Source organism: Vulpes vulpes, chromosome 16, assembly GCF_048418805.1.
Source record: "Vulpes vulpes isolate BD-2025 chromosome 16, VulVul3, whole genome shotgun sequence".
Lineage (NCBI taxonomy): Eukaryota > Metazoa > Chordata > Mammalia > Carnivora > Canidae > Vulpes > Vulpes vulpes.
This window is the reverse complement of record NC_132795.1, coordinates 52,881,007-52,903,808: the sequence shown is the minus strand read 5'-3', so window position 1 is coordinate 52,903,808 and position 22,802 is coordinate 52,881,007. Positions and strand designations below refer to the sequence as shown.

Below are 22,802 nucleotides of genomic sequence, written 5' to 3'. Positions count from 1 at the left end.
TTTATGTTCTCTTCATCCCCCCAATACTCTTCTCCCTCAAGGGCCTTTTGTGCCCACGAAGAGTGCAGTACAGGTCAGCCCCAGCCTGGCTTCTCCAGGGAGATCTGAGCTCTAACCGCACATGTGGCTGACAGCTGCGCAGAAGCCCTGCCTTGGGGATGAGGCAGATTCAGGGCCTGGTTCCTGAAATTAGCAGTTTGTCCTTCCAGCCTGGCCACCAAGGAGCCCCTGAAGACTCGGGCAGCAGCAGGCCTGCTGGCGACACACCCGCCATTGCGTGCCCAGAGCCCCCCAAAAGGCAGAGGCAGCCAGGCTTTCCCTGAAAGCACTAATGACATGTGAAAACCCCCACACCTTGCAGCCTAGGTTCTCTGTACACCAGCTCTGGGGCCTAAGAGAAGACCCAGAAGTAGGCCCTAGAAGCAGAGAATGCAATGGGAGGGCCCTCAGGCTCCTGGATTGAGCCAGGAGACTTGCCAGAAGTAACTGAGCCACCTTACCCCATGCTGAAAAACCTGTGGAGGACAGGCCAAGCTCCAACATGCTGGGGAAGACACCCACTTGGGGAACAATCTCCTCTTGGCTCCAACCTACCCAATCCCACGTGACTTCTGGCCTCCAAAACAACCCTGGGCTCCAAAGAATTCCAGGTCTTCAGCCTTCTGCAATGCCGTGCTCATTCTGGCTTCTAGACTTTGCTTCAATCCAGACTGCCAGCCCATCTCAAGTCCTACAACGCCACATGCCTTCTCCGGTGATGCCAGCCAGCAGGCCCTCTCCTCTGAATGCCATGACACTCAGAGGCAGACTGCGGCTTGGCCCCACTGCCTCCTCCCCCCATGAAGGCCATTGTCCTCTTTCCTCTGGGAGCCTTCACTGAGAGAATCAGAGCCTGCTCCTCTTTTCCAAATGGCTTACTGTAAGTATTGGGTAATACAGAAAGTGTCCCCTCCAAATACCTACAAATGCCTCCATTTGATATTAGTCCCTGTGGGTGATCTCTCATCCCAGGACTTGCTCACTCAACTCATCTAGCAAACACATGAGTGCCTAGTGATACCAGTCCTGCTTGTCTTCTAATGCACCTTTCTGCCCCTTCTCCAGCAGGAGCCCTGCTGCACCCGAGCGCTCCAGCAATCTTACAGCACCCCACACGATGATCCAGCTAGTGTCAGTCTCCTCCCATGAGAGATTACCTCCAAATGTCACAGCCAAAGCCTCTTGGAGGGTCAGGTCGTGTCCCTCCCATGCAGGCACACAGCCAGCATGCAGAAGAGGATTCTGGAATGATCCGCTCTCCAGTGAGTACCTTTTGGTGGAAAGGAGTAAAACTAAGCACAAGGACTTTTCTACCTCCAAGCCACAAGGCTTTCTGTAGATGTGTATAGGTCTGGGGGGCACATCAGCAATAAGATACCTCTTGTGGGAAAGAGGGACCCTGCTGGCAGCTTGGAGAGATGAGTGGCTGGCAGTGGGCACCCAAGTGACACAGAGCCCACTGGGGTGGGTTCATCCTGAGGAATTGTTCCTCCATTCCATGAACAGCCAACACAGAGGAGGAGGGTGACAGCACTGCTGATTTCTATAAACTGAAGAATAATTTTAGAGATACCATCACAAGATGAGTGGAGCCTGACTAGAAAATAAACCATTTGCCTTAGCATTCCTCGGGCAAAAGGAGATGTTCTTGTCCACTGACATTATCGCAGCTAAGAATTTCACAGGGAGCCTAAGAGCTTAAATCAGCAACAGGACTTCTTAAAGCTGCTTGATTTAATACATGCTGACACTGTACACTGGCAACTTCTATCTATTGGGTTTTTTTTTTTTTTTTTTAAGAAGCAGCTAAAGGCTTCTGTGATAACACTATATTTAGTTACCTCATTTCTCCAGAACAGTTTCTGCCATCAACTGGGTAATTCAAATGATGCTGCCAAATGCACCCTGCAGGCACAGATGATGTGTTGTGTTGCGTGTGTGCTGACCACCTCCAGCTCCCACGTCAGAGGGACAGCTCTCAGTCCGCACCTGTCCCGATGCCCTACACTGCTTTACACGTGATCATTCCTCACAACAATACTAGGATATAGGTACCATTTCTACCCCCACTTTACAAATTGGGAAATGAAGGGACAGAAAAATCAGCAACCTGCCCAAAGTACCCCTATCCCCTGAAGCAGGAAGTCAAGCCCAGGCCATCCACCTCCAAAGCATGCATCTGAACCTGCCTGGTTGCCTCTCCTGGCCTATGGCTCACAAGGCCTGCTGTGTGTGCCGGCCTCTGCACCGCCATCTAGCTCAAGGCAGGTACTGATTAGTACCAGATGGCAGTATCACCAGAGTTACAAAACAAAGCTTCCCCACCTCTAAAGGATTCTATCTAGTTTTGGTCCAGTGTTGAAACTAACAAGGACCTGCATTCCCAAAGGCCAGCCTCCCAGGAGCTCACGGGAAGGCTCTGCACAGCCACTGTTGGCTCCCCGAGTACTTCTGCAATGCTGGCAAGGCCAAAGCCTCCCTGGGGGCAAGCAAGTAAGACATGACTGCCCATGAACCTGAACCTGCACAAGGGGGCAGAGGAGCAGTCCTGAATTCCAGCACTGTCCAGAGGCACCTCCAAACTGTATCCTGTAACTGCCTGTTCTAATACAGCTCCATGTGTTTCACGCCCAACCCCCACCAGCGTCCCTGAACACCTCCACATCAAGAGAATGCACCAAACAATGCCAGGGAGCTGCTGCTATGGTAGCTGGGACTCAATTGTAACTCTGTCACTTTTGCTGCCTTCTGTGAAATGTTTCCTGGGGCAGATGTACCTCTCTGGCTACTGAAATTTGAGCTCTGGCCTGGATATCCACCAGGAAGACTGCTACCAGCCGAGTGACAAGGAATTGGGCTGTCACATTTCCCACTGGAGACTCAAAGGACCTAGCACATAGTAGTTGCTCACAGAACACATACTTTTAATAAAAAGGCAATAATGACCTTTTGCCCAACTTTAAGTGTTAATAGAATTTTTTAAAAGATTTATTTGAGAGAGAGAGAGATAGAAAGAGGGAGGGAGAGAGAATCTCAAGCAGACTCCCTGCTGAGTGCAGAGCCCAACACAGGGCTCCATCTTGTGACCCAGAGATCATGACCTAAGCCAAATCAAGAGTCAGACACCTAACGAACGGAGCCAACCAGGTGCCCTGAAAAGTGTTACCAGAATTTTGAATTCCTTGCCCATCTTTTTAAAATTGGGCACCTATCATTGTCTCTATTAGACAACATCACATGGTATTTGATCTCAGACAATATTATATACCTATTCAATCAACATCTATAAAACTAATTCGTGCTAGTCCCCAGCAAACCCCCAGCATCCTCCCCATCTCTGCACTAGTTGAGTCTGAGGTCAGGAAAGCACCCACGTGGGTGCTGATGTCTATACTCTCGTTCCATCATGCAGCTTCTCTCGAAGGATATTATCATCCCCCTTTATTTTATTTTTTTAAAGATTTTATTTATTTATTCATGAGAGAGAGAGAGAGAGAGAGAGAGAGAGAGGCAGAGGGAAGAGCAGGCTCCATACAGAGAGCACAATGTGGGACTCGATCCCAGGACTCCAGAATCATTCCCTGGGCCGAAGGCTGGCACTAAACCGCTAAGCCACCAAGGCAGCCCTATCATCTCCCTTTAGAGATGAAGACCTGAGGCTCAGATCAGTCAAGCAACTTGCCCAAAGTCACACAGCTAGCAATGGCACAGCTGGGACCAGAGCTCAGATCTTTCCAAATGCAAAGCCAGTGTTCCTTACACTAACCCCACAGCTGCCTGGAAATTTCCAGAGGTTTTGCCTCAAGGACAAAAAAATGGGCTTTCCTTTAAGCAGCAGGCAGGAAAAAGTGGGCTGAGGAAGAGTGACTTCCAGAAAGAATAACTCATCTCCCCAAGATCTACTCAGGAAAGGAGTTCCTCAAGGGCCTAGACCCATAGAAAGATGCTCTGACAGGCTTGAGGACAGATGGTCAGCCCTCTGGCCACCTGCCCACACTGTTCACCATGATGTCACATCACTGTCACCCACTTTTCCACACAAAAGAAGTAACACTGCCTCTCAAGCCAAGCCCAGTAATGAGTAAATGCAGCACCATGTCACATCATGGCTAGCGAAGCGTGAAAAGGAAGATCCCAGAACAGACAAATTGATAAGACCTTGACAAGCACCTCTAGCCTCTTTACCAGTCTTTCCTAGTCAGGTAAGTTCACTGCCTGCATTGACAGCTTAGCCACACCTGTCACCATCTGAATCTGACCACAGAGACCTGGTCTGTTAGGGGTTTGTTCATCTCTCCCCCCAATCCCAGCCCAAAGAAGCCAGGTCAGTCAAGCACTATCAGACTGGTTTCCACGTTCATGAGGAAGCAAGCATGGGCATTACCTCCCAGAAGCTATCACTGGACACTTCTACTCCAACGGAATCATCATAAGCGACAGACATCTCTTCAGGCAGTGAGGGAGCAGCAGCAAATGCTTAAAGCAGAGGTCAACTTCAGATGCTCAAAATCCGCAGACAAACCTACAAAAGAAAAGCACATTGTTGTGGTTTTTAAATTCCCAAGGCAATAAGTAAGCCATCCCCATTTTACAGCTTCCATCCCCATCACTGCCTTAGTATAGCACAGTCTCAAGTGTTCCCTCAAGGAGAAAAGAAAGTCAATAAATAACATGTATGCATATGTTATATGCTTGTGTGTTTCATATTAACAAGTGAACCTTCTCAACATCTTACTAAAGAGCTTTCCGGAGAACAGTTCATGTTCTTAGACCAACAGCCTCACTAAACAATCTTCCTTGTCCCTTGGAGAAAGAGTCCGAGCACATGTGAGAACAAGCGAAGATACAGGGAGAATCCCTGTATCTCTGGGCTCACCAGGCCCAACTAGGCCCTGGGTAAGGCACAAGAGGAAAGGATCCACCCTTGACACCTGACTCCACCCCCAGACTCCTCCATGTTTCACTTGTGTTGGAGACTGTCTCCCTCTCCCAACCCATGACTGATTCACCCCAGCCACTGAAGCCCCAAATTCAGGCCAGTGTATTCTGATACTGTCTAACTCAGCTAGAAAGAGTAAAGACTAACAAGCGAAAGGGATCATGTCTGGATCATGAGGCAATGTTCTAAATCCAGACAAGGGTAAAGGGGTGATTAACCTCCTGTAGAGAGAGAGGAAGGAACCTCACCCCCACCGCAACATTCATGAGTACAGATCACTGATGCAATGACCTGTCCACAGCCACATGAGACTCCCTGACGTGGGGAAAAGTTGACTCCACTTTCCTTCCCATCACCCTGTGTTCCAATCACACAGTCAGAGATCCGGAACTTCCCTAACTACCATGGTCAGGAATCCAAAGCCCCAGCTTTGCTGTGGGAGGGCCCAGGTAGGGTGGAGTAGGCAGAGGTACAAGACTTTATTGTAGGTACTTTTCATATGTGATCATACTTAGCTCTCACAATTCCCTATGAAACAGTCTAGAAGCATAGTAAGGAACACGAACACAGGCTCCAATCCCAGACCTATTATTCATTAGCTGGGCAACAGCATGCAAGTTATCTAACCTCTCTGTGCCTCAAAGGCCTCATCTATAAAAGAGAGATGAAGGGGATCCCTGGGTGGCTTGGCAGTTCAGTGCCTGCCTTTGGCCCAGGGCGTGATCCTGGAGTCCCGGGATCGAGTCCCACGTCAGGCTCACGGCATGGGGCCTGCTTCTCCCTCTGCCTCTCTCTCTCTCTCTCTCTCTCTCTCTTTCTAGGTCTATCATAAATAAATAAATAAAATCTTTAAAAAAGAGAGAGAGAGAGATGAATATGGAATATACATCACAGAATTATAGTGAGGACCAATGAGGCCAGACATGCAGGGATGGACATAGTAAATTATAATGTAATTGTCATTAGATAGTAATTATTATCACTATCATTCCTTTATCTCTATAGTTGAGAAAACCGATGCTCGAGAAGGTTAAGTAACTTGCCTCTGGTCACCCAAGTATTGAATGGCGGAAACAACATTTGACAAGTTTGCCAAGGTAATGTTCTCTCCATCACACCAAGATGTTTTTCAAAAACTATCTGAATAAATCTTTATCTTTAAATAAATCTGGTGTCTTATAACCTAAGATCTAGTTGCTATTAAAAGGATTTAATCTGATGGATGTGACAGCTTCTAAGCTGAACACAGCAATGTATGGCCAATAAATTGAAAGAGTGGATGACGGTACTTCAAAGCCAAGTGCTCTAAAAGCCTGCAGCCACGTGCACACTCTTCCTGCCAGCACGCTGTCTGGACCTCGGCTCCACCATCACGGAACAACGTGTCACTGTAACTCCAGGATATCACAAAGGCTGACAGGCCGCCCTGGCTGGGCCCTGGTGCCATGTTTCACAGCACCCCCTTCTCTAGGCAATCCTACGCTCTTGGCCAGGGCCCTCCTGGGGGCACGCCAGCCCACATTTGCAGTGACACAGTCTCTACCCAGAGCAGTTGTCTGCTCCAGGCTTCTCAGGAAATATCTGGGCTTTGGGCTCAGGCAAGTCTCAAAGTAGCCCAACTGAGCCACTGGCTGGGCTGCCTAGCCAGCTCTGGGAACAGCTGCAGGGAGCAGGTGCAGAGAGGAGCAGGTGCCTGCTCTGGAAGAAGCAGTCAATACCTGAAGAGCTCAGGCAGAGGGATGCACTTGCCAGGGTTTGGCCATGGTTTAGACACAAATGGATGGTCAGTTCTGCATAAGATTTGTTAACAGCCTACTAAGTGCCAGGAGCCAAGAAGAGGTTGCCACTGGGCTCAGCAAAAAAAAGACACACTCGACTCCTCCTAAGAGAAAGAACCTGAATCGCCAAGTAACAAAACCAAATAACACTGGAGCTGCAGAGGGCTTTGGAGTCAAGGCATGCTCTTGGCTGACCAATGGGAATAGGGAAAGCCCAGCTTTCCTCACCTGAGTCCCATGGTGGCAGCGTGGTAATGCTCTCTCAGTCCAGGGCCCTGTGCCTACCCTGGCACTGTGCTCAGCAGTTGTGACAGTCCCCAAGGTGACAGCTGTACCAGCACCAAGCTGATCCCGGGCCTCAAGGACAGAACTTTCTCTTTTTCACCATGAAGCATGATGTTTGTGATACAGTATTTTAAAATAACACTTTTTAGGTTAGAAAGTTTCTTTCTACTGGAATTCTACTAAGAGCTTTTATCACAAATGGATGTTTATGTAAGATTGGCTTAATTTTTCCTTAAATGTTTGGCAGAATTTGTCAGTGAAGTCACTGGGGCCTAGAGTTCTCTTTCACTTTCATTTTCTTTTTTCTTTTTTAAGATTTTATTTATTTATTCATGAGAGACACAGAGAGGGAGAGACGCAGAGACACAGCCAGAGAGAGAAGCAGACTCCATGCAGAGAGCTCGACATGGGACTTGATCCTGGGTCTCCAGGATCACGCCCTGGGCTGCAGGCGGCGCTAAACTGCTAAGCCGCCCGGGCTGCCCTGGAGTTTTCTTTAAATTTATTTTATTTTATTTTATTTTATTTTATTTTATTTTATTTTATTTTATTTTATTTATTATTTTATTTTATTTTATTTATTTTATTTTTTATAAATTTATTTTTTATTGGTGTTCAATTTGCCAACATAAAGAATAACACCCAGTGCTCATCCCATCAAGTGCCCCCCTCAGTGCCCGTCACCCAGTCGCCACCACCCCCTGCCCACCTCCCCTTCCACCACCCCTAGTTCGTTTAAACACTTTTAAACACAGATTCTGGTTAAAAGGGAAAAGACTATTTGTGTATTTTCTATTTCTTTGTGGAGTTATGGCTTTTTAGGGAAGCCAGGTGATATTTTTTCAAATTTATCGGCATAAAGTAGTTCACACTATCCTCCTATGATCATTTTAAAGACTGAGGGGATCCATAGTCGTGCCCTCTTTTCATCCTTGACATTAGATTTTGGTGCCTTTTCTCTTGATCAGTCTTATCAGAGTTATCAATTTGTATTTTTTTCAAAGAATCTACTCTCAACCTGCTTTCTTTCACCTGTCTGTTGAATATCTTTTTTTCCCTTGATTTCTTCCCTTTATTAATTTCCTTCTTTCCACCACCTTTGGCTTCAAGTTGTTCTTTCTCTAGATCTGAACATGAAAGTGTAGCTCATTATTTTTCTGCCTGTCTTTTCTCATATGTGCATTCAAAGCTATAAATGTCCGTCCAAGTGCAATGTTAGCAATATTCTACAATCTCATTTATTTTTTGTAATAGTCCCATGAGGTAGATATTCTTATTCCCTTTGCACAGATGAGAAACTGAAGGCCAAGTAACTTGTTTAATGTTATAAATGGGGAAATCATGACTCAAGACTAGGCTTTGTGGTTCTAAAATGCAAGATCTTCCTATTATAGTACATGGCATATAATGAGCCGTTTGTGGGTATTATGAGTAAACTGCTATGAAAATACCAAGAAAGCAAGAACGAGAGGGCTTTCCTCCTGAGGGTATGGGGCAAGCTAGAAAAGGACTTACAGGCAGATGGGCTCTCTACATGGGCACCCAGGAGAAGGGCTTCCCATCTATAAGCATGGAGGGCGGTCAAGATGGGTCAAGGGAGGCCAAGGAAATTCATGACTGGTGATTTTACAAAAGTAACAGAATCAGCTCCCAGCCTGTGAGCCCTCTCACAGCGAGATTCGTTCTTTTATGAACAGATTTGACTGGCACAACTCAACGTGGCACAAGATCAGGCACTTTTTCTAGGCCCACATGACCTCCCAAGTCACACCAACCATAACCAGCCTCAGCGATGGAGGGGACTGGAAGAAAGGAGCCCAGAAAGTATCACTGACTCAGTGACACATGGTCTTGTATAAATTTAAAATTGGAAGGAGGGGAAGACCTGCCATTGTCAGCTGCTTGTGGTGAGCCAGATTCATTCATTCAACAAAGATCTAAGTTTCAAGAAGCTAGTGCTGGGAATACAAATAGCACATGAACTAGGCCTCAGTTTCTTTTAAGTGAAACTGAAAACAACTAAACTGGCCTAAAATAGTGGGAAAATCTTCAGGAAAAACCCAAACTTTAAATTGGTCAAATGCAAACAGAAGAAATATTCTTTGCCTTTTTAGTGCTGTAAATAAAGTGAAATTGATAATAAATGCTTGATGACAATCAAAATAAGATCTCAGGGGATCCCTGGGTGGCTCAGCGGTTTGGCGCCTGCCTTCAGCCCAGGGCATGATCCTGGAGTCCCGGGATCGAGTCCCACATCAGGCTCCCTGCATGGAGCCTGCTTCTCCCTCTGCCTGTGTCTTTGCCTCTTTCTGTGTGTGTCTCTCTCTCTGTGTCTCTCATGAATAAAAACAAAACAAACAAAAAAAAACCTCATAATGCCTGCTCTACATATTCACGTAAGACAAGATAAAGCAGAAATACCCAATGTTAAGCGGTCTCAGTGTACCAATCAGCTTGGGTATTTTTTTTAATGTATTTGCAACTTAGAAAAACAGAATAACCGATGTTTCCATTGACAACTCAAGAAGAGAGTTTGGCAAGGAAAGGACGAAGGGACGAAGAGGAAGAAGGATCATCCATAGTTTCATCACTCATGGACGATACAATGCGAGCTCTTCCCCACAGCCTGTTTCCTGGATCACTTCATTCCCTCTTTATTCTTTTTATTTTTTTTCACTGCCTCTTTCAAGGGGGGTGTGGGGGTAGAACATGTGATTAGGGCGCCTAGAGCTGCAAATAACTCTAAGGTAAGATGGGAGGGCACAGGGCACGGCCTACGCTCTAAGAGAAAAAATGAGCTTCCTGAACAAAGCCCCCTAATGTCCAGCCAAACACTGGAGCTCTGTTCTAGTGTGTGGATGCTCACTTGAGTGTGCCCCCTCCTGAGTGGGAACCAGTGGTAGATGAGGCCATACCCCAGAAGCCAGGCTCAGTCCCACAGGGAAAGCAAGACCAGCAAGGAAGGAACTAGAAGAGCTGCCTAATGGCACTACACAGGTGTTCAATAACTATCTAAGGACTGAACGATACCCCCAAAGTGCGGTCTCTTGGCTGAAGTTGGTCATGTTTGTGTCAAGCAGCAAGCCTGCTTCAATTGGATGTGGTTCTGCTGTTCTAACTGGGAGGCCAGGTAGGAATAAATCAATAATACAGCTGCTCCCATGCACCAAGCACCTCTTAGCACCACCAGGGGTCTACATGACCTTTAGACATATTTTTATCCCTCAAAAACTGCAAAAGATGAACACTGTCCCCATTTTACAGTAAGACAACTGAGGCACATATGATTCAAATCACTGGTCAAGGGCCCACAGCCTGTAAATGCTAGACCAGGACTCAACCCAGACCATCTGATTCCATGCTGCCCAACTGCAGCAAGACACTGCTCATCCAGCCCTGAGTCACTCCCAGGTTTGGAAACCCCACTTGAAGGGCAGGCTGCTCCCTTAGAAAAGGGGGCTTGATTCTCAGGATGTCTTATTAACAATGATGTCCACAACATCCCCGAAGGTCCTCGGACTATCAGGGAATTTTACTCAGAATTTTTTTTCACACACAAATGTCTCTAAGCATAAAAATGAATCTGGTTTTAGCACCCTCTGGACTAAAGAAACATGTTAGAGAAATTGAGGCTTCTGAGGATAAGAGAATTCACAAACCCGTTCCTTCAAAAGGAGATCAGGTCGGACAAATTCCCTGGTTCTGCTTCCTTCATTCTTTCGGGCCTTGACCCAGCCTAAACTATTGCTAAGCCTGGAGACATGCTGTGGAATGAGCTGGCCTCTAATGCCAAACGGTACTGAATACTCCTGAAATATGTCTATCAATGCCAAAAACATATAACATATATTTCTTAATTAGCTGGGTGCTTCTCAATGGAATGGTGAAGTTCCCGGGAAGGAGGCATGGCAGCGAGTGGAAAATGCATAGACATGCTCTACCTCTGCAAACTCAGGCATCTGTCCCGAGAGCCCTGTCCTCCTCTGTAAGGCAGGGACACTGCTGGCGCCCTTACCTCCCAAGGCATGAAGAAGCTCGGGCAAGATAATGGATGTGGGAACACTCTGGAAAAGTGCAAAGTGACAGACAAATGAGCCAGTGCCACTCTTTCCAAAGACAGGGATGGAGGCTAGCCCTGCTCTAGGTCTGTCACACTATCTAGCACCCTGTAGTTGGCCGATTATTTCTGCCTACGATACTGAACTACAATACTCAACTGTCATGCCAAATGAGTTCCATTAACTCTGAACAAGGGCTGCACATACTTCCAGTCCCCATCTACCTCTTGGGGCATGCTGTCTTAGGCTTTTACAGTCTAACCTGGTGACAGGGAAATGCCATCCAAATTCCCAACACCAGATTCTGAAATGAACCTTTGGTACAAGGTGGCATATGTTGAGTTATGCTTGATTCCTTCCCATCATAATGGGAAAAGCAAAGCCAAGAAAATATGTTCACCATGGATTTCCCCTAGCTTTATTTCTTTCCCGCAAATCACAACGAAGCAGCCAATTCAAGAGAGGTGCACACATCTCTCCCTACCTCCCCGCAAGGGTCCGCTGGGCCCATAAGAAGGAACCTATTAACAAGCCAGCAGCAGAGCAGCAGGCTGGCGGACATGCCAGAAGCAAGCATACAGGCCTGGGCTGGGAGAAAACCGAGAAAACCATCCCAAACGCCAGGGTGGGAATGAGCCTCCCCGGGATAGGAGAGCCAAGCACAGGGCTGAAAGATGGCAGAGGGGAGGGAAGGGTGGCAGGGGGAGTCTCTAAGGGGCAATCACAGGAATGGTTACAACTGCATTTGTGACCAGCAAGCCCAGACTCCGCTCAGGGAGGCCCGCCTGGGACAGTGCCTAGCCTCTCACGGAAAAAGTCCGGAACCTGGAACTGCTGCCCACACACCAGTGCTGTTGTTCTCTGATAAACACGAACTGATAACCAAGGGTCCTCAAAATCATGAAATAATGAAATAAACACCCAACCATGAAGGGACCAAGATCATCAGGGCAACTTTTATTTGGAGCTGATCTCTTGCAAAAACACAGATACTTCAGGGAACAGGAGAGAAATTCTCATAAACTCTTAAGACTTCTCCAAGAAAATTGAGGGTTATTGTACCCATAAAAGAGGAATAAGCTGCTATGAAAAAGGAGCAATCAGGAAGTAAGTAAAGATTTTTTTTCTTGATTTTTAGGAACCTTATTACCAAAATAAACATTCTGATGGCTGGTTTGTATAACAGAATGACAAGATTAAGTAAGGATGAAGCTAGCGATCTGGATGATAAGACCACAGGCATTTCCTATCACACAAAACAGGAGGCATTTCCTATCGCATAAAACAGGAGGGGAGAGAGAGAGAGAGAGATGAGAGCAAGAGGCTGGTTAAGGGACAGAGTCACCAGGAGGTCCAGCAGGCTGGGAGGGGCCGGAGGTCCTGGAGTGCAGCCGGCTTACCACTCAGGTCTAGCTCACCCTGGGCTGCACAGAGAGGCACTCAACAAAGACCCGAGGGAGTGCAAAAGGACAGGACTGGCAGCCTTCCTCTCCTCTTTCCAGGGGCTCTGGGAGGAAGGTGGCTCTGCGGCAGCCACCCCGTGAACTGCTGGTCATGAGTGTGGCAGTGTGTGGTCTCTCAGGCAGGGTCCCCTCGAAGACCCTAAAGTTCAGCTGCTCAAGAGGCAGGGACAGCGTGCTTCTGCCTGGAACCCTGTCTGCCCATTGAAGGTATATGTGCAGCAAGCCTGAGGCTTGAGAGCAAGGAAATCCTAGGCGTACAAAGCGTCACCCCCTTCCCTCCACACCCCTCTGAAATGCACATTCATGGTCCTCTGTGTGTCCTGGGCACAAAGTAGGCCCTCAATAGATGTTGGCTGAGTGCACATTCTAGGAGGCACTTGGCAAGAATCTGAGAATCCTGGAATCCAGGAACGAGGCAGGGAAAGACCTCCAGATCTCTGGATTCCAGTGACTTCTGCCACTGACGGATATAAACACTGATGAGTCATAGCTACTCCTCAAAGGGTGTACAGAATCTCAGAGGTTAATAGAGCTTGCCAAGGTGCCCTTGGCCCTGGCTGGGAACTGGTATAACCTTCTTCCCCTCTGGGTCTGATAACAGGTATCAAGTAAACAGAAAGTACAAATTACATAAGTACATTTAGCTCCCTCTTAATGCCCTTAATTTGTTCCCAAAAGAAAAAACAGAACGGGTCATTAGGCCAAAAGACTATTACTATAACACAAGAACATTCAGAGTGAAGGCAGCATGTTGCTGAGAGTCCCCCGGGGATGGAAAGGCCTCTGGAGTCCCCTGTGACTGCAGGGGGAAGTTATCCTCCCTGCTGCCCCCCTGCCCGCCAACACTGACCTGGCCCTTGCTGCCCTGCGGGCCTCACCACAAGCACACACCGGACCTAAGGTTGGTTTCCTCATTACCCACAAGGGGAAGGGACCAGAAATGCTTCTAAGCCACTGTCTGGCCCAGAGTGAGGGGAGGATCATTCCTTATAAAGTAAGGAGCAAATTTACCCATTCATTCTACAAACTGATGTTTGAGTACCTACTCCGTGTCAGGCACTGTGGCTAGGTCCCCAGGACAGAGCCAAGCATCACAGACACAGTCTCACCTGCCTGGAGCTGACATCCTGGCAGGGCAGGCTGACACATGGCGAGGTACAAACAGCCGCAGCGTGAGGGTGAGCAGGCATGTGAAGGACAGGGGAGCAGCTTTTCCAGAAGAGGGAGGGCAGCAGCAAAGATCCACTGGGTGCTGGGCCCGTCCCAGGACCCAGGAGGGTGGGAGCCCATGTGCTGGCCTGAGATGGCCCTGAGGAATCAGGGTAGGGGGACCTGGAATCACTGATAAGCTGCATGGTAACTCAGATCCCTCTGTCTGGTCTACTGGCCAAAAATTTGGGCCTCAAGTGCCTGTAAGAGATGCTTCTGGAAACCAAGCAATGCATATGCATGGTCATTTCAGGTTTGTCCTTATGTGTTGTTACACGCCGCCTCTCAACGTGTGGTGTATTTAACAAAAGAAAAACACCTACCCTTTGACCCAACTGCTTCCTCTGAAACTTTATCCTACAGATGAATTCATTCAAGAGTCAAATGTAGGTATCCACCGTGGTATTACTTGTAATAGCAACAAAAAGAAACAACACTGAAAATGACTGTCCATCAAGAATCAAAGATGCCGGTACCCTTCTCCAGGAACAGGGGCAGCCAGAGGAGAGAGGGAAGGGAACTGTGTGTGCAGACACAAAAGATGTGCCCACATATCAAGTGGGGACAGTGGGTGTAGCATGGTAGGCAGGAGTTGAGCTCACTGGTATTAAAAACCAATTTGGTGTCCACCAAAGTGTTCCTGTGCACACAAAGTCCCAGTGAGGTCTCTGATTTGCTCTTGGAGGTGTCCTAAGGGTGGGGCGGGGACCTTGCAATCCACCTCATAACCTTCTAAACTATTTAGGAATTATGACTATTGGCATATAATACTTTTACAATACAAAAACTAGTTAATAAAAATACCCCTCTTTGTTCCGTTAGCGGCCTGTGTTTTGCTGAACGGAGGGAGGAGGGCCCCCCTGGACCACAGGACTGACCCACAGCTTCAAGAGAGGAAGCTTGAAGCCCACGGGCATGCCCAAGGAGCAACCGCCCCTCCACAAACCCCACTAGCTCTGCGTCCAAATCCACCACCACCACTCCCCTGCAATGACCGCAGGCATCTCCTCATTGGGTATCCTAGTGTCCCCTGTCCCTTCAAGTCTATTCCCAACAGTGATCCTTTCAAAACTCAGGTCCTACCACATCACTGCCCTCAAGTAAAGTAAAAGCCAGAGTCCCCACACAGAGTGTGCCGACTCCGCTCCCCGTGTCACCTCCAAAGGCCTCTGCTGGTTGGCATGGCCTCGCACAGCCACATTTGCTCCTCCACTCCCTGGGATCAGCTTCCTCTGGGGAGCCCACAGCAGGAGGCTGGCCACCTCCTGCCCCCAGGCAGGTCTTCTTGGACCCCTGTGTCCTCCTGCACCAGTTCTCATACTCCCAGACTCTTTCTCTGCTTTATTTCTCTCCACCAAGCACTTCCTTCCTTCCAACAAATCCTATCATTTACTTGATCCTTTGTTCATTGTCTATTCTCTGTCTTCCCCTCTGGAATTCGAGCTCTGGAAAGGCAGGGACTTTTGTCTGTTTTGTTCACTGTCATCCTGGACCCCAAGGTCTGACACATAGCAGTCACTCAGTAAAAACTTGCTAGATGAATTCAGAATGAGAAAAATGGAAGTCTCAGTAGTTTTGATTTATACAGACTGAAGATCCACAGGTGGAAAGTAATTGGAGCATTATTATGGAGATGTTTTAACTCAAATGGTTAGAATTCTTTTAGAAACAACACTGCAGGGACACCTGGGTGACTCAGCGGTTGAGCGGCTGGCTGCCTTCGGCTCAGGGCGTGATCCTGGGGCCCAGGATCAAGTCCTCCATTGGGCTCCCTATGAGGAGCCTGCTTCTCCCTCTGCCTGTGTCTCTGCCTCTCTGTCTCTCATGAATAAATAAATAAAATTAAATTAAAAAAAAAAGGAAAGAAACAACACTGCATATGTAAACCAAACCATAAATGGGTTTACAAAAATAGTGGGGTGGGGGTATTGTATGAGGCTCAGTTCCCAACTGTCTACCAGTCACACAGGGAGCCCTTCTACAGCTCAGTCCCCTAGGTCTGACCACCCCTGGGGGCCCACAGGCTCCTGGGTCCCCTCTGCCTCAAGCCCTGGCTTGGGCTATTCTTGGGTGTCCAGTCAGTCCCCTGTGAGAAAGGACAGGGCACTTCTTGCTTCTCTCTAGCTCTCTGGCCGCCTCCCATGTGGTGGGTGCTCAGGGAGCAAGGGAGGTCATCTACTGCTTTGCACCATTAACAAGACAGGAACACTTTTTTTTTTTAAAATAGCTTAAATATCTGGCACAGCCTATTTTGCTTCCAGTGATTTCATCTGGAAAAGTGAACAGTCCTCAAAGGAAGAGATAGAGATCAGCAAACAAAGTGACTTACATCTCCGGAACATTGTGTAGTGCATTTATTTCAACAACGGAAAGCTGCGTATGTGCTACAGGATGCTTGGGTTTTAAAGGCTGTCCCCTCCAGGGAAAGGACACCAAGACCCACAGCTGGGCAAGTCACGGGCCAGGGGAAGGAGAGGAGGCCCCTCCAGAAGCACCCACCAGGGTGAGCAGTGTGGGCTGGACACACTGAAACGTGCTGCTGGAGATTCAAACACAGCATCTGTGAGCAGACAGCTTGGGGTGGCCATGGAAACTGTCCCTAAAACTAGCAGAGGGGGCGAAGCACTTCTGGGCACCAAGTGCCCTGAGGCAAACTAAGAGAGTGCTGGTGAGAAGAAGGGGAATCTCAGGAACTCTGGGGGGACGTGCAGGCTCTTCGCTCAAAGCAAACAGGGCACGGCCTCCGGAGATTCACAGATGGAAGGAGAGCCAGAGTAGAGTGGGGGGAAGACACCTCTTACTCTGTTATAGTTGGCGCCTCGGAGCAGCTCTCTCCTCCCACAGAGAATGTCATGTGGGGGAAGGTTCAGGGAAAACAGGGAAGCCCTCCCACCATCTGAAACACAGTGCCACCGCGGTCCAGCACAGCCAGGCTGCCAGGGCCCGTCCCTAGCTGCGCTTGCCGCTGAGCCCGCCCTGGGGTCCGCCCCACTGTCCCCTGCCGTGGCTGACGCAGGGGAGTCACGGAGGGCTCCCTGTGGCCAGGCCCTGTCCTACCGACCCTCGCTCTCCTTACTCGGGCTCTTCCTCCCCTGCCATCTGCAGTCTGTCTTTGCCACAATCACAGCTGATGAGCCTTCCTGTGGTCTGCTTTTCTCAGCTGCATAGCAAGCATTTCCCCCTCGCTGCCCAGGCTGTCTTCCTGTCACTCCTGACACCAGGCCCTCACAGGCGGACCTCAGGGGTTTGGGTCTTTCCTAGTCAGAGCCAGGATGGGGGCACAGCCCATTACTGTCCTAATGCTTCATCAGGCTCATGCGCTCTCATGACAGTTGGAGAACCTCCCGGCTATGGTTTAATAAGATTTCAATCTGACCTCCTCTGTCTACATTTCAGGGGCACATTACATGCCCATGAGAAAGGATGATCCCAAGACACACCTTGGCAGAAAAATGCTGCTGCCTGTGTGGGGGTCCTGTCTCACATGGTGATCAGAATATTGTAGGAGGTATAATACACATATTACACAGTATTGCACGTGAATAAGAAATGGACAGAGAAGGGACAATCGAAGAGCAAGTTCATGTGGAAAGGAGGCCTAGGCTGTGGTGGAGACAGGTGAGCGTGGACACCAGTTACCTGCACATGGATATCCTGGTGGACCAGTGTCCTTTAAACCAGTGGGACAGTGTGAATGTCTGAACACAATTCCCCTCAAGAGGCAAGAATGGAGGCAGTGGTGGCAATGGTTAATCAGTGTGGTTCAAGGAATTGCTGGGTACATCCTGCCAGGAATGCCAATTTAAAACACATACACACAAACACACACACACACACACACACACACTCACAGAGGTATTCACATGCCCCAAATAACCCCAACAAAACTATATTGAACAGAATTTAATTTTTGATGATTTAGAAGCCATTTTCTGCTGTTACTGAGGGCTCTTAGCCAATGTTTGGAAGACTCAGTCCTAATTTGCTATTAAACAGCTGAGACCTTGGGCAACTTCTCAGCATCCCACTACCCACACTAAAGAGTGTGGGATTAAACTCTTAAATTTCTCTGAGCTTCAAATGTTTCACAAGAGCCTCCTACTGGCAAGAGACTGTGGGAGAACTTGAGTGGATTAAAGCCAAGTCATAATAAGAGTATGTGCTTGCAGTGACCTTCATGGCTGCAAAGTACTTTCCTTCTTTATCAGATCCGAGCCTCACAGCCACCCTGTGAGGACATTCTCACCTGGACCCCAAAGTCCAGCTTGGACCCACTCTCAGGGGCTCACTGCAAAACACACCTCAAAGTACAGCCCATGCTTCCTGAGTATGTTCACATCACAGAAATGTCATCTGGGCTATAAGGTCTGCACATAAAGATGCTAAAGTTTAAAGGGAAAGTTGATAGCAATTAACACATACACTTTACAAAATGAGTAAAAAGAGGCATGACTGCCACATACACTGTAACAGGCACTCTAACCCCGTAGGTCCTGGGCTCCTGATGTAGACCCCCTGCTGGGAGGTCAGGCACAGTGACACCTTGGGGTGGATGGGGGGCAGTCAAGAAATTAGGGAGCATTAGGTGGGAGCAGTGTACCTGCAAAGGGCTTAATCCTGCTTCCAAACTGCGGGCAAAAAGAGCATCTCTGAACCCCACAAGCGATTCCTCAAGGTTTTCTCATAAGGTTAGCCTGTCCACCTTCTAGAATGGAGCGCACATCTGCCACATGGCGGGGGACATCTTGCCAATCCTATGACGTGCTCTCTAGAGGATGACCCACTCCTGACTGGGACAATGCAGAAGGGTTACCCACCTTCTAGGCCTCAGAGCCCCTCCTGTCATCCCCAGGGCCCAGGAGAGCCTAGCCCTTTTGGGCCCTCACACCTCCCTCCACATCATTCCTTCTCCCTGGAACCACCTCCCAGATGACTGGCAAGTTACAAATTATTCTTCAAGATCAAAATCAAATGTCACACCTCTTCCATGGAGTCTTATTCCCAGTCAGAATTAAGCTTTGCAGCCTGCGCTGCCCTGAGTAGCATGCTCCTCGCCTACAGTAAGTACTCCATCCAAACTTAGATAAACACAGTCATCCACAGATCTGTCTCAATCAGGAGGTAAAGGGTGCCTTAGGGCAAGGACCACATGGTGTCTATTTTTATATCCCAATCACAGCACAAAGTCAGTTGTACTGAATACAAAAGTCCTTGGGCCCTGAACCCTGCTCAATATGAGACAGGAAGTGAAAGTCTCTGGCTCTGTGGTCTATCCACCGGCCCCTGGGATGCCACCCCAAAACCCTCTCTCTTCTGCCCCCAATTTCACAGCCAGAACACACAGCAGCACCAAGGCCCACCGCCCAGACCCCTCTCTGGACCCAACACATTCTGTTGGCCTTCATGTCCTCCTGTCTCGGAGCCCAGTACAGGTCAGATACCCACTCAATCCAGACCCAAAAAGCACATGGATGCCCACATTCATACTCACTAAATAAAGGGACATGTTATCAAAGAAATGAATTTTGAAAGCAACTGTCTTTCTTATTTTTAAACTCCCTGAAATATTTCAAAAATGCATTTGGAAGTCTGCAAGTAGGTCACCTTAAAAGAATCAACAGCATGCTGATAAAAAACAAAAACACTTTCACGGTTTGGATTATTCAATCTCTGGTTCAAATCAATAGGAAAATTTAAACATTACAAAATATAAGTTTCTGATGGTTCAAATTCAAAAGTAAATTTATCTCTAAGTATACTTTATTTCTTACTGATAGTCCTAATCTTAGAGGCAGATGCCACATGTATAATATAGTAGCTTCTAATGAGAAGTTAGATTATCTTGAAGACTTTAAAGTGAACTAATACTCAGGGTCCTGGTATATTATATTCTTTTTAAGTTAAATGTATTTGCATGTACTTCCTTTATTAAAACCATGAAAATATTAAGCAAATGAAATCTATAAATTTAGAAACATTGCTACTGAGGCTACAGCAGATGCAGCAAAGAACAAATGCATTTGGGTCAAAGGGGGTGATGAGGAGTCATTTCAGTTACTGTTGCTAAGACGGGTATGCAACAGTTGAGCTGATTTAATAATTTACTGGATGGGACATCAAGTCTGACAGGGGACGCAGTGGGTAGAAGAGGAAAGCTGAGTAGGACAAGTCAAGGGAAGCTATCAAACTCAGGACAGGCAGGAGAAAAGGCCAGGACAACAGGCCAAAAGCTGCCATGGTCCTGGCAGCCCTGCTCCTCAAAAGGGTCTCATGACGTCGGAGCCCCAAGGCCCCCAGATGCACCATGCAGATGGGACTCTTCCTGGACCTTCCCTCATCTGACATTTCCTAGGCCCTGGTCCAGTGCCAGATCCCATACTAAGAGTGGCGGGGGGTTGAGAGCACCCTCAGAAGTGAGCGAGGCTCAGTTCTTGTCCCCACGAGACAACAGAATTCATAGTAGCAGTCGATAGTTCTTGAGTGCTTCCCAGGTATGAGGCACCATTCATTGTCAGCACAGCCCTATGAGGCAGCACCGCTACCACCCCATCTTACAGATGAAGAAATGAGGTACACTAGTGTTTCAGAAACTTGACCAAAGCCACACAGCTCTCAGGCAGCAAAGTTGGGACTCAAAGCAGGTGTCCTACAGACTGTCCCTTAGCTGGCAGGCCACACTGTCTCCTGGATGAGACACAGCGACAGAAAACCCCAAGAAGGGGCAGAGGTGAACGACATGAGTCTGACTGTGGGGACCTAGAGGGCCAGCACTCCACTGGGTGCTGACTCCAATAAGGATACAACGTCAGCAGGCATGCATGCGTGTGTGCACTCACTTATCTGGCATTCGCTGAGCACCTGTGCAGGAATCCTGTTCTGGAAGCACGCCTGCTCAAACAGGTTAGGGGAAGCGGGGGGACAGACCCGTACCCCTGGCCTGCTTTGTTCACAGGTGCTCCCCAGAGCTGGGCATAGAGCCCAGCATACACAGGGCAGTGACATGTGAGAAGGGGAATGAGCTAATAAGCACGACCCCAGCCCTGCCACACACCAGCTGGAGAACCATGGGCACATTACCTAACCTCTCGGAGCCTCGATTTCCTTACCCACGAAGTAAAACTGATACTGACAATTTCTCCTACGTGTTGTTGGCAGATGGAGTACTTCAGTCACGGGTGGAAGTACCTGCTCTCCACTGGGGAGGCCCAGGGGTGGGATGAGGCGGGAAGGGTCAATGAGAGCACCTGGGCTTCAGCAGGCTAGACAGCATGGCCGGGTACCCACCTTGAAACAGGAACAGCAAGGAAGGAAGGAGGAACAGGGGTCACATTTCTATACCAAAATCCCCATGTGGTTTCAATTTGATGAGTTTCTCATAACTTATCATCGTCCAGCTGCTGGCTGGGCTGAGAACAATGTCATACACTGTTAATAGTTACATTTTTAAATTGACAGGACTATCCAAAGATCATTTTGTCATTACTATTGTCAACCACCAGAGTATTATTTATTTACACAACACCTCTCTTCAAAAAGAAGCCAGAAAACTTCACAGAATCCCAAATACAAGAAATACAGGTGGTATCAATAAACTCTAAAAGCTGGGATGCCTGGGTGGCTCAGTGGTTGAGCAGCTACTTTCAGCTCCGGGCGTGATCCCGGGGTTCCGGGATCGAGTCCCATATCGGGCTCCTTGTATGGAGCCTGCTTCTCCTGTTTCTGCCTCTCTCTGTGTGTCTCTCATGAAAAAGTAAGTTAAATCTTCAATCAATCAATCAATCAATCAATCAATCTCCAAAGTTAAAATGCAAACAAAAGTTTAATGTTTTCTCAGGGAACCCCAATGTTAGGTAGATCAGAAAATCCACCGTTAATTTTAATTTCTAGGCTCCCCAGGGCAACCATTTTAAAAACTTAAATCCTGTCCCTTCCCTGCTCAACACCCATCACATTGAGTTAAACCCTAAATGCTCACCTTTGCTGCCAAGTCCCATCACGACCTGTCCCCTACTGCCCTCTTCCACTCTCCCTCACTGGCCCTGTTCTGCTCGAGCTACAATCTTCCTGCTGTTTCTCGCACACACTAAGCTGCCTCAAGATTTTTGCACACACTGCTCCCTCTCCCTAGAATGTTCTTTCCCAAGACAATTGCATGGCAAGCTCCCTGATACCACATGGGCCTCCGCCCAGAGGTCTTCAGAGCCTCCCTGACCATCCTCTCTCATCCAGCCCTACCTCGCACAACTACCACATTACAAGATCTGTAAGATCTTAACAGCAATATTCTGTTGTTAACAATTTCATTCACGAAGCCACATACTGACAACTCTTTGATTACATGGAAAAAAGACTACTCAGATGATTAACCATAAAATGTTTCTTGAGCTGACAGCAAAATTTAATTTTTCAGTGTTTCTTAAAAAGTAAATTCTTCTACAAGGCCAGCCTGTATAGTCAGTCACTCACTCAGAAGACCTTCCCACCTGGAGCTTCCTGGGCAACAACCACCGAAGGACCTGGAACCAGTTTTGTATGTTTTTGTTGTTTGCAAAAGGGTCTGAGTCAGAAGAAGCAACTGTGTCAGGAACCAAAGGCCCAGTCACTATATGCTTTAAACTCTCAAGTATTAGGACTTGCTCTATTATTGAGTCAACATTTATATTTACAGAATTTGAAAACATTTGGTCAGACTGTCCCCTATAATGAACCCCAAACACACACCCAGAACCTAGTTGGGTTTTTCTAAAAAGCTTTCATTTATTTATTTGAAAGAGTTTGTGTGCGTGCACAAGGGGGTGGCAGAGGGAGAGGGAGAAGCAGGCTCCCTACTGAGCAGCGAGCCCTATGCAGGCCAATCCCAAGACCCGAGGATCACAACAAGCCAAACGCAGATGCAGATGCGTTAATGCACTGAGCCACTCAGGTGCCCCACCCAGAACCTAGTTTGATACTACCTTTATGTGTCAGAGGAAAACCTGGTTAGCCCTGAAAAGTCAAAGAGATAAAGACTTTTAGAGACTGGAAACAAACT

General features: G+C 47.9%; 1 protein-coding gene across 6 annotated transcripts in view; it reads right to left on the bottom strand.

Annotated features, from left to right (window-relative positions):
• Positions 1-22,802, bottom strand: part of PACSIN2 (protein kinase C and casein kinase substrate in neurons 2) — a 134,012-nt gene that overhangs the window by 35,506 nt on the left and 75,704 nt on the right. For all 6 annotated transcript variants that reach the window (XM_072741661.1, XM_072741662.1, XM_072741664.1 and 3 more), the window contains exon 2: positions 4,424-4,561. In XM_072741661.1, the coding sequence (XP_072597762.1) occupies positions 4,424-4,483 (60 nt within the window). In that variant the 5' untranslated portion in view covers positions 4,484-4,561. The remainder of the gene's footprint in view (positions 1-4,423; positions 4,562-22,802) is intronic.